This window comes from Caenorhabditis remanei, chromosome V, assembly GCF_010183535.1.
Source record: "Caenorhabditis remanei strain PX506 chromosome V, whole genome shotgun sequence".
Classification (NCBI taxonomy): Eukaryota; Metazoa; Nematoda; class Chromadorea; order Rhabditida; family Rhabditidae; genus Caenorhabditis; species Caenorhabditis remanei.
This window is the reverse complement of record NC_071332.1, coordinates 9,406,141-9,418,456: the sequence shown is the minus strand read 5'-3', so window position 1 is coordinate 9,418,456 and position 12,316 is coordinate 9,406,141. Positions and strand designations below refer to the sequence as shown.

Genomic DNA, 12,316 nt, shown 5'->3' with positions numbered 1-12,316 from the left:
GCACTGAGAAGCCACAAAAACGCAAATAACTTTTTTCACGAGATCGTTTAGCACAATTCGAATACAGATTTGAAATCAGCGCAAAATTTCGGTTCTAGTGATATATATCTTGACCTGTAACTCCATCTTGACTCGGGATCCTTCCCTAGTTAGAAGCGCACCACCACAAAGGCACTTTTCAGCCGTCCAATATTAATACGACCACCTCGAAAATCGAATTTTCATTTGATTGTATGAAATTATTTTCTCGGATAACTATTTAAATCGATCGAAAGATTCTTTTGCTGTTTTTTTCAAATGATTTCATTATAATTGCAGTGTTTCGAACCCCATAATCAAATGTTTTCCACCCAACTTCGAGACGTGTATCTCTTATCAGAGATCACGTTTCATTCAGAAACTTTTCGGTAAAATAAATCAATACATTCAGGATAAAAACCAATAATGGATTTGCAAAAATATCAATTTTCTGTGAAGTTACTCACGGTTCTGGAAATCATTTCGCCCAAATTTCCCTTTTTTCGAAAGTTGTGTCAAAACGATGAACTATCGGATCAGACTGAAGAAAGATCTTGAAAAATGTCAGAAAAGTGTTAAAATACACATGAAAATAAGTTCGGACACGTCTTGAAACCCATTTTTCAAAATAGGGAAATTCGGTCCAAATGGGTTCAAGAATCGTGAGTATAACTTTACAGAAAACGAATATTATCGCAAATCCATTGTTCATTTTTATCATGAATGTCTTGATTTACTTTACCGGAAAGTTTCTGAATGAAACGTGATCTCTGATAAGAGATACTCATCTCGAATTTGGGTGGAAAACATTTGATTATGGGGTTCGAAACACTGAAATTATGAAGAAATCATTTAAAAACAACAGAAAAAATATTTTCGACCGATTTAAAAAGTTTTCCGAGAAAAAATTTCATACAAATCAACAGAAAATTCGATTTTCGAGATGACCCTTTTAATATTGGACGGCTGAAAAAGTAACTTTTTGATGCTGCGCTTCTAAGAAAAGTGGTAGAATTATGGAAAACCCCTGGGTTTCTTTGACTTTCCACATGACTTACGCTGACAGATTTCTTCGTTTTGATCCGATCTTTCCGTGCAAAGTCCAGAATGTTCCCAGTACTCTTTTGTGTGACTTTTCTTCTTTTTTCTTCTCGTTTTTTCCCATATTCTTTTGATTTCAGACACAATGTGCTAGTCTTGGCAACAAATTCATTCAGTTGGTATATATTGCCTTCTTCCAATATACATACGAAAAAAATGTCCCCAAGTTCTGTTTTCAATCCTGATCGAGAACTCCTTGTTATCGGAGTTGTCTATACAGTTCTTACAATTATTGTTTTCCCTATCTATATTTTGATAATTCATGTAAGTTTATAGTCTTCTTGATGCTGTCATGCGTAATGTTTTTCAGGCCCTTCATTCAAGAAAGGATCTTCGTGAAAATATATCGTACAAGTTGATTAACCTGATGAATTACTGTGATGTGTCTCAGGCATTTTGCCATTTTCTTACTGGACTCTTCCTAATTTTTCCGATTTTTACGACAAAGGTCGATTTCTTTGTTAGAGTGAGCAAAGCGTTTCTCACAAATAATTTATAGAATTCTTTCTTTTCTAGATAGTGGGATGTACTGCAAACACTCTATGGCTTGCTACTTTTGTCATTATGGCAGTTCTCGCCAGCACAAGAATTGGAATAGCCTTCTTCAAACTCAAAGCAACGAAATGGACAATTTGGATGATTGTTCGTTTTCATTTACCCATCTTTTGAACTTCAAACGAAATTTCAGATCGCTTTAGCCATTGGATCAATTTATATCTTCCTGGTGTGGGCTATCGGTTGCATTACTCAGAATTTCCAATTGACTGGCCCGAATTGGTCCTACGACATGGAAGTGAAATTTGCAAGTGTCTTCGCAGAACTAGAACTTGTTCTATGTTTTCCTACTCTCGTTCTGAGTTTCTGTTCTTATATTTTAATTATTTATAGCACCTACAAGGCGAGTCTTTAACTATTCTTTATTTATAAAAAACACAATTACAGAAAAGAAGTGTCTCACAAACGCTATCGTCATCTCCTCGCGCGGAAGTCGGAATTCTTATCCAGGCAACGATTCTCACGACTTACATGGCTATTCTAATCACTTTTTGGCATAACGCAGGTGTGGGAAAACTTTTAGTTTTTTGTTGTTGCTCTGTCGGATAGAGATACGATACGTTTTATGTGAATAATACAAATAAATTGAAACAGTGCGAGCCATCCATAACGTAAGCTTGTTTTTCCTTCAGAATCCTGGTTCAAAATGACTAATATCACTTTGGCATCTCTGAACTGCATATGGATCTTGTTCTCTCATCTCAACTCAGTTCTTCTCATTGCTACCAATAGGTTTGACTTCCCTGAATCTGAATATAGACAGATATAATTTCAGAGGTGTTCGAAATCAGATTCTCAAAGTGATTTGTCGGAGAAATCCGTCTAGACACACTTCAAGATTAGTTCCTTTGAGCTCTACTATGGCCATGGAAAAATAATTTATGATTCAACTTCTGATTTGTGCAAAATTTAAGGAAATATCTAAATGAACATTCTAAACTGTGAAAATTCCCGTTTCTTCGCTACTAATTGAACTCGTTGCACGAGAACATTGCATGATCCAAGCACAATGATCAATCATTTCACTCATCGCTATAAATATTTGCATCAAATAACTTTCCACTCGCAGACAATGACACCACTATTGACGGAAACTGCGAAAATCGCATTCCATGCCAGACTCATTCTCGTTTACTCAAGTGTTTTAAAAGTTTTTCCATTATGCTCTGCACCAGTTGAACGTTTCTTTTTTTGCAAAGGAATGTTTACTCGCGCTGGCGCGGAAAGAGTGCGGAAGACATTAGAGAACATAAGACGACAATTTAGTATAAAATAGAGCTTGGAAACTTTCTTATCATCCGATTTTCTCGGTTTCGAACCATTACTAAAATGCGCTTCACTTCACTTGCCGTTGCCTTCCTTGCATGTGCCCTAGTGGTATCTGGAAGTGTAATCCGTGAAAAGAGACAGTGTGGATGTGCTCAGCCACAGCAGAGCCAGTGCTCGTGCCAACAAGTTCAACAGACTCAGTCTTGCTCTTGCCAATCTGCTCCAGTCCAACAACAAGCTCCATCCTGCTCTTGCGCTCAACCACAACAAACTCAAACTGTTCAGGTATTTTGCTCTCTCAAGATTCAGGATTTCAAAAGTTTCATTTAGATCCAAGCTACTCAATGCGCCCCAGCCTGTCAACAGAGCTGCCAACAACAATGTCAATCTGCTCCATCGGTGTCTCAGTGCCAGCCACAATGCCAGCAACAGTGTCAATCACAATGTACTCCAATGTACAATCCACCAACTACCACCACCACTACTACCCAAGCTCCAGTTGCCCAATACCAACAATGTCAACCAATGTGCCAACAACAGTGCCAATCTACCTGTGTTCAACAACAACAACCAGTTTCTCAGTGTCAACCACAATGCCAACAGCAATGCAACGTCGCCTGTGACTCCCCATCCACCACCACCCAGGCTCCACAAGTTATCCAAATCCAACTTGAAATCCAACAAGCTCAAGCTCAATGCCAGCCACAATGCCAGCAACAATGCCAATCATCATGCGTTCAACAACAACAGCCAGCTAACCAGTGCGATTCTGCCTGCAACTCCCAGTGCTCGAACATCTGTCAGCAAACCGCCCAAGCTACCCAACAAGTTGTCTACAACACCAACCAGAACACCCAAATGTATGACCCATACAACAATCAAGGATCATCCAACTGCGCTCCAGCTTGCCAACCAGCTTGTGACAACTCTTGCACTTCCCAACAGGCTCAACCAATGTACCAACCATACGACACCACCACTGAAGCCCCAGCCCAAGTCATCCAAATTGTTCTCCAAACCTCTGTTGCCCAATCTGCTCAATGTGCTCCACAATGTGAACAGTCCTGCCAGCAGCAATGTGTCCAACAACAACAGCCAGCTGCCCAATGCCAGACTGCCTGCCAGTCTTCATGCTCAAACTCCTGCCAAGCTGCTCAACCAGCCACCCAGGCCTGCCAACAGTCTCCACAGAACAACTCCTGCTCCTGCCAAGCTAACTACACTCCATGTGGAAATGGGCAGTGCTGTCGCAGAAAGTAATTTAATTTGTCTTTAATTTGACATTTTTGTATATACCGAAACCATTCAGTTTCAATAAATTCCTTTGAGTTTGTTTTTTATAATGTCTTATTTCAATATAGCATCATTAAATATGGTCCTTATAGCAATATTTTTTGATGTTTCTGGAAAAATTATATAATTTAGTTCTCTCACATCTTCTGTGTTGTTTGTTGGATCTTGATTTTCCGTGAACTCTATAATAAAGCGGTTCCTATAATCGAACGTTCCACCTAACTTTGTTCCGAGTTTTTAATTCATCCTTTGAGTGAAAAAATGTGTGAATTGGCAAATAATGTGCTGAACAGAATTAAACAATCATTTTCATCGGAGGAAATCGATTTGAAAAAAAAGTCCTCCGAAAAATAGACCGGTCGACCGCTCTATTAGAGAGTTTACGGTAGTTGGAGTTCAACGTGTGTCCTCGTCTAGTGCACCCTCCCTCCCTATCCTCTGGTATTGATTTTTTTCGGATTATATTCTGACCCTATACTATATCTATATTCTGAACCTCAATTCTATATTCGCTGCCAAATATCTATTCCGAATTTGATCATGCTGAATGGTAGGGGACCCCGTGTCAAACGGGCTCTCACTGAAACGGACTCGAATGACGCCCCACCCAAATTTGTTGCCTACGAGGACTATCGTGCCCTTTATGACCATGTCCTCAAGTTGACTCGTCAAGTCAACGAACTTCAAGCCTGCCTCATGGAAACCTGCTCCACTAAAGTAAGTGAACGTCTTTCTAGTGCTTGCCCTATGGCACAGGACCCCCGACTATTGGGGAACCTGTCTTCTGCCACTCTAACAACGACGTCTTCTCTTTTTCCTCCCCGAATGGCGATGAGAGCCGTCCAACAAGTTACGCCGAAATCTCTGCTAAAAACCTGCCAAAGCAACTCTCTACTCTTTCCATTGCGCAAGAAGCAGCCAAAATGCTGGACAAAGCGACTCGCGCCGTCATCGAGAGATTCCCGGACTCAAAAGACGATCCAGAACAAGAGAAACGTGACTTGGAATTCTTCTCAACATTCAGCACAAAGCACGGACTGCCCTCTCCATCTCAAGCCCACCGCCATCCGTCTAAAACTGCATGCCGGCCTCTCAAGTTGCAGTTTGCATCGAATTCTGATAGAGACAAATTTCTGAATGGATTTTTCAAAGCCAAGAACGCGGATCCGTCACTCTCTTCTATCCAGAGCCGACCAAGAGCTAGGAGAGATCTTACGAGAGAGGAACTGAAGAAATTGTACGAGTCTCGCAAGTTTGTATACGACAACAACTTGAAGGAAAAATCATCCAAGTTCATCATGGTCGATATTGAGTATAAACTCAACAAAAATCCTCGCCCTTTTCTCTAATCGCCTGTCAACCCTCTTGCCAATTTCCTTCTCTTCTAGCTTCTGACTCTAATTCTTATTTACCACTTCCTCCTTCTAATATTCCCGACCTTTCTTCTTCTTCTCCGGCTAGCCACATTGACCAGTCTGACATACGAATCGACATAGTTCTCTCTAACGTACGCAGCATCGCCAGCCTTTCCAAAATTTCCCTAATTATTGATTTCTTTCGATCTTCTGAACACCACCTTCTAATACTTACTGAAACCTTTCTTGATCAATCAGTACCTTCATCTCTTTTTTCTTCTCCTGATATAAACATCACAAGGTTTGACCGAGATCCTACCGTCCATCATAAGTCTAGAGGGGGTGGTGTCGCCTTACTCTCCAAAAGCATCATTACCGTATCACCAATAGAAATCAATAATTCATTCCACTACCCCCTCCACAAATCCGAAATACTAGTTTGCATGATTGCTCCTTCTGACTCCTTTTCTGGCAAATTTGCTCCTTTTACCCTTTGCACTGTCTATAGACCTCCAGACATTCATGTCTCTGAATCAGAAGCTCTCATGAATCATCTCAACGTAGTTCTCCCCCTTGACTCTTGTCTCCTCATGGGAGACTTCAATTTTCCCGAAATCTCATGGGGACTTAACCCTCCTTCTCTCCATAAGTTCCAAAGTTTTCTGAATTCGCGTGGGCTTACCCAACACATCACTTTTCCCACTAGACTCGGTGCAACCTCCTCGAATATCCTGGACCTCATCATCTCTTCTCCTGACGTTCCTATCTACAAACTTGAAAGAATCCCACCTCTCCTGAATTCCGATCATCTATCTATCCACTGTGTTTTCAGCCCGCCGTATGTTAATACTAATACTATCGGCACTCTCCAAGCGCATAAACCCACCAACCGCCTAAACTTCCGAAAATGTAACTTTAGTGCCTTAAACGCAGCGCTTGCCTCTACCGACTGGGACATAGTTTTTAGTACCCTCCCATCCCCTTCTGATAAGTACGATAAATTCATCTCCATTCTTTCTAGTTTAATTCTATCCCACACCCCCACTATACTTCCCACCAAACACCGTGGTCCATCTAATCTAGCCAGACAGCTCAAGCGTGTTCGCTCCTCCTACTCCAAAGCCCTTAAGTCACCCACTCCCGCGCCCGATTTAATGCGTAAATTTCAAACTCGCTTAAAAAAAATTCAGCATGACATCAAAAAACAAGTATTCCGCCGGGAAAAACATATATTATCCACCATCCACAGTAGAACAGCGCTTGCTTTAATTAATAAACGGCTCAAATGCAGGTCTACAATTCCCCATCTTGCTATTGGCTCAGACCTCATTACTTCAGATTCCTCCAAAGCGTCCATATTTGCTGCCGAATTCCTCTCCAACTACAACACTAGCCCACACACTCCACCTTCCTCGGTTCCCAATAACCCCTCTTCTTCCGCCCACCCGCAGTCTTCCAGAGACACTTTTTCCCCTTGGGTAATTGAGCAAGTCATCTCCAAAATTCCTCCAAAATGTGGGTTCTCCCTTCACCTAGCCAATTACTTTGTAATCAAAAACTGCGCCACCAGCCTTGCCCTACCTCTCTCCATTATTTATTCCGAATCCCTCGAGTCCTCTGTTGTCCCCAGCGCTTGGAAACATGGGACTATCATCCCAGTTTTCAAAAAAGGGAACCCCTCATCCCCGCAAAACTATCGCCCCATTACGCTCACCGATCCATTCGCCCGCATTTTTGAAAGAATTCTTTGCCGTCAAATTAGAACGGACCTAGGTCACCGATTCTCCATCCACCAGCACGGATTTCTTTCTCGCCGTTCCTGCCCTAGTTCTCTGGTCTACTCCACCGCAAACTATAAAAGAATCCTGAAAACTCACCATTCTCTAGACGTTGTTTTCTTTGACTTCAGGAAAGCATTTGATAAGGTAGATCACACTATTTTGCTCAAAAAACTTGCAAACTTTGGTCTGTCAAACCCTTACATCTCCTGGTTCGAAGCTTTTCTCAAAGAGCGCACCTTCTCAGTCATGGTTAACGGATCCCTAGACAATAAAATTTATCCTATTCCCTCGGGTGTTCCGCAAGGAACTGTATCAGGTCCCCTATTATTCCTAATATACATAAACGACCTACTCCTGACACTCCCACCAAACATTCATTTTGCCGCTTTTGCTGATGATATTAAACTGTATTCCCACGACCCAGTTCTCCTCCAACACGGTATAAACCTAGTATCCAAATGGGCCTCCGCCAACGCTCTCCCGCTAGCCCACACCAAAACCTCTCTTCTTAGGCTAGGTCCCGAAAACTCTCGTCACCCATTTCATGTAGACTCCATCCCCATCTCCGAATCTACAGTAGTACGGGATCTGGGTCTATTAACCGACTCAGATCTCAAATTCGACCTTCACATTTCCAAATTATCCTCGTTAGCTTTACTCCGTTGTAATCAACTGCTGAAAGCCTTCAAGTCTAGATCTATATCACTCTACAGACATCTTTTCAACACCTATGTTCTGCCCTTACTTGAATATTGCTCTGTTGTTTACTCTCCTACACCTTCTGGCATTCTATCTCAAAAACTTGAAAAACCACTCAGATTATTCACTAGAAAAGTTCTACAACGATGCAACATTCCTTATTCTTCTTACCTCGACCGTCTCGAAATTCTCGATATTTACTCAGCCCGCCATCGCAGACTTAAATCACAATTAATCTTACTTTATAAATTTATATGCGGCGCAGCGTATTTTCCAAATATCCAATCGTATGTCAGACTGTCCAATTCGGCTAGACGACCCATGACTTTAATTTGTGTTAGGCCTGACGTTAGTGACTTCTTCACTACTACTATTCCCATATGGAATTCTATCATATGTAATACCCATGACTTCCTCCCCCCCGGTAAATTTGTCTCCCTGCTCAATAATTCAATTAATAGACTATGATCTCCCCCCTGTGAATTTGCTCTTTACCTTGCCCCCTCTCCCCCTTTTCGGTTATTTCATCCATTTCACTCATATCTTCTCACCTCCTGTCAATTAATTCTCGTTCCCCATTTTTCCCCATTCTTTCGGACTTAATATCTTGCTTTCCCCTTATTTCGCCCTCCTACCAGGTCTATAGCCTCGTGAGAGGCATGATCTGGTCTCCTGTTTAATATTCATGATTTATATTCCAGTCAATAAATAAAATAAAAAATAAAAAAAAATTTCAGCTTGTCCCACACATGAATCTGAAAGTTCTATCAAAAAATCCTATGAAAACAAGTAAGAAATCCAATCAGATCTAAGAACCCTAAGTTTTCTGTTTTTCAGTAATTAAGAGTTTTCTTTCTTTCTTCGTGAGAATTCAGAATTAAAAAAACAAGTGGAAAAAAACATGATTTCGTCTGATATTTGACGCCGTTAGAAATATTTCTCTCGACGTTTCACAAATGTTGAGTATTCTAATCACCGGTTTTTTCATTGGTTTGGTAAGTTTCAACGCTTTTCGTCCAATCTCCAGATCGTAGAATTTCAGGTTTCTCTCATTGGAATTTTCAGTAATCTAATTCTAATTCGAATTGTATTGATAATGAAAAAGCAGGAAAACCCATTTTATATACTGATTATCGGTTTGGCAATATTCGATGGATTACTCTCTTTTTTATTCCTTATTTACGTAACTCCAATGACTATACTGTAAGTCAGATGATATTTTTATAAGTGAGCCAAATTTTCAGAGAAATGCAATTCATGGAAAATTCTTATCTGTCAGCAATCTTTGGATTTATGTTAATGACTTGTTTTCTGTCAGCGACATTCTCTCATTCTGGGATCACTCTAAATAGATTCCTTGCAGTTTCATTCCCTATCATTTACAGAAATTATTTCAGGTGAATTTGAATGTTTTAGAATATGAACTGAAAACTTGGAATCACATTTTTACAGTGCAAACGTTACTAAAATAATAATTCTGATTTTTGTAGTGACCTCTTTTCTATTCAACATTACCTTTTCTATTTATGGTAATTATTGTAATCTATAATTGTAACAATCCTGTTTCTCAGATTGTGGCCTTGAATATGATTTCGAGTATCACACTCTCAGTGTGAAGAATTTAGAAACACCAATCTGTTCTACATATAATCAAATTTGTAGTGTGAATAATATATTTATTCTCTCTGCGATCAACATATTCTTCGATGTAATAAGTATGATGAAACTACGACAGATTATTCATAATGTGAGTCAGATAGTGAACAACAAAATTTGAAGTTTTTAAGAGAAACAAAAATGTTGCAACGACGAATACCGCAAAAACGGATATGGGATATTTAAAACAGGCAATGGCTCAAGCTCTTTATTTATTGTTCAACGTATGTCTCTTCTTTTTTACTTTTTCTAGTTTTATCAAAAATCCGGATTACGGATGTATAGTTACTTCTCTTGGATGGCTCACTCTACATGCTTCTGATGGGTATTTGAAAAGTGTCGGATACAATTTTCATCTTTCATTTACAGAGTATTGACATTTATCTTCAATCATGAAATCCGAAGGAATATATTTGCCAAGTCAAACTCGCTGGACCCTTCATCCTATGTCTGGAACACTCGAACCTAAGAAAATCTTCTCGAATTAAATGTTTCCTATAATAAAGTTTCAAGTTCGCAACTTACTGGTTTCCACGTATTTCTCACAATCCTGTCGTATTTGAATAAAGCATTCCGAGTTTATTCTAGTGCTCACTGCACTTTTTCTACAGCTTGTCTCACCATTTGAACGCTTTTTTCTTTGAGAAACAGTTTGCCCGGCGTGAGACATAGACGCGGAGAGAGAAAAGGAATAAGCGGAAGAGCGGAAATCAAGAAGTTACAGGTCTGGTAGAGGGAGGGAAAACTCTGTTGATCACTATAAAAGCGTAGCAGAGAGCAGTTTTCTCATCCGACTCTCTCGGTTTCGAATCATTACTAAAATGCGCTTTACTTCACTTGCTGTTGCCTTCCTTGCATGTGCCCTAGTGGTATCTGGAAGTGTAATCCGTGAAAAGAGACAGTGTGGATGTGCTCAGCCACAGCAGAGCCAGTGCTCGTGCCAACAAGTTCAACAGACTCAGTCTTGCTCTTGCCAATCTGCTCCAGTCCAACAACAAGCTCCATCCTGCTCTTGCGCTCAACCACAACAAACCCAAACTGTTCAGGTAATTTGCTCTCTCAAGATTCAGGATTTCAAAAGTTTCATTTAGGTCCAAGCTACTCAATGCGCCCCAGCCTGTCAACAGAGCTGCCAACAACAGTGCCAATATGCCCCATCGGTGTCTCAGTGCCAGCCACAATGCCAGCAACAGTGTCAATCACAATGTACTCCAATGTACAATCCACCAACTACCACCACCACGACCACCCAAGCTCCAGTTGTCCAATACCAACAATGTCAACCAATGTGCCAACAACAGTGCCAATCTACCTGTGTTCAACAACAGCAACCAGTTGCTCAGTGTCAACCACAATGCCAACAGCAATGCAACGTCGCCTGTGACGCCCCATCCACCACCACCCAGGCTCCACAAGTTATCCAAATCCAACTTGAAATCCAACAGGCTGAAGCTCAATGCCAGCCACAATGCCAGCAACAATGCCAATCATCATGCGTTCAACAACAACAACAGCCAGCTAACCAGTGCGATTCTGCCTGCAACTCCCAGTGCTCGAACATCTGTCAGCAAACCGCCCAAGCTACCCAACAAGTTGTCTACAACACCAACCAGAACACCCAAATGTATGACCCATACAACAACCAAGGATCATCCAACTGCGCTCCAGCTTGCCAACCAGCTTGTGACAACTCTTGCACTTCCCAACAGGCTCAACCAATGTACCAACCATACGACACCACCACTGAAGCCCCAGCTCAAGTTATCCAAATTGTTCTCCAAACCTCTGTTGCCCAATCTGCTCAATGTGCTCCACAATGTGAACAGTCCTGCCAGCAGCAATGTGTCCAACAACAACAGCCAGCTGCCCAATGCCAGACTGCCTGCCAGTCTTCATGCTCAAACTCCTGCCAAGCTGCTCAACCAGCCACCCAGGCCTGCCAACAGTCTCCACAGAACAACTCCTGCTCCTGTCAAGCTAACTACTCTCCATGTGGAAATGGACAGTGCTGTCGCAGAAAGTAATTTAATTTGTCTTTAATTTGACATTTTTGTATATACCGAAACCATTCAGTTTCAATGAATTCCTTTGATTTTTTAAGTTTTTTTATTTGGTCTGACAACACTGAATGTGAATAACGTTTGAGTGCTGAAAAATGCATTGCACATCTGGGACATCAAGAAAGTCTAATGCCTGAAATTGGCGGTTTCACGTAGGAAATTGTTATCATTTAGATCGCCTCCAAAGTTAAGTTTTTTTTTTCTCAAAATTTACTCTAACCAATTCTTCAAATTTAGAACGGTTTTTGAAATATGGAACTTCCTGGGATCTATTCTATTCATAATTTACAAAACGAGGTTTGATTGAACCGAACAGAGTGAGAAACTATTCAGACTGCAACCGATATCCAGCCAATATGTGATGAATGACTCATAGTTATGTTTATTTAATCTTATCAGCTGTGTTAGCTGTAAAAAAAGGTTTTCGGCGAGAGGCTCTTCACGCACACATGGGGAAACGACCAATCGCCGAAGAAGTAAACAAGGTAAATAGAAATCGAAAAGAGATAAAAAAAACTGAAACAGTCTA

The 12,316-nt window shown here is 40.8% G+C and overlaps 4 protein-coding genes across 4 annotated transcripts; all 4 read left to right on the top strand.

The window, feature by feature from the left end:
• Positions 1-1,275: 1,275 nt before the first annotated feature.
• GCK72_018500 (uncharacterized protein) lies at positions 1,276-2,029 on the top strand (the record flags this gene model as incomplete). Its single annotated transcript, XM_003114382.2, has 4 exons — positions 1,276-1,383; positions 1,430-1,585; positions 1,636-1,761; positions 1,808-2,029. 4 exons carry the CDS (start codon positions 1,276-1,278, stop codon positions 2,027-2,029), a joined length of 612 nt encoding a protein of 203 aa, XP_003114430.2.
• Positions 2,030-3,003: 974 nt separating this feature from the next.
• On the top strand, positions 3,004-4,203 carry GCK72_018499 (uncharacterized protein; the record flags this gene model as incomplete). The annotated part of the gene is made up of 2 exons (XM_003114010.2): positions 3,004-3,228; positions 3,274-4,203. 2 exons carry the CDS (start codon positions 3,004-3,006, stop codon positions 4,201-4,203), a joined length of 1,155 nt encoding a protein of 384 aa, XP_003114058.2.
• Positions 4,204-4,776: 573 nt separating this feature from the next.
• On the top strand, positions 4,777-5,585 carry GCK72_018498 (uncharacterized protein; the record flags this gene model as incomplete). Its single annotated transcript, XM_053732586.1, has 2 exons — positions 4,777-4,908; positions 4,974-5,585. 2 exons carry the CDS (start codon positions 4,777-4,779, stop codon positions 5,583-5,585), a joined length of 744 nt encoding a protein of 247 aa, XP_053581499.1.
• Positions 5,586-10,548: 4,963 nt separating this feature from the next.
• GCK72_018497 (uncharacterized protein) lies at positions 10,549-11,751 on the top strand (the record flags this gene model as incomplete). Its single annotated transcript, XM_003114067.2, has 2 exons — positions 10,549-10,773; positions 10,819-11,751. The coding sequence occupies 2 exons, from the start codon at positions 10,549-10,551 to the stop codon at positions 11,749-11,751; spliced, it is 1,158 nt and encodes a 385-aa protein (XP_003114115.2).
• Positions 11,752-12,316: the final 565 nt, after the last annotated feature.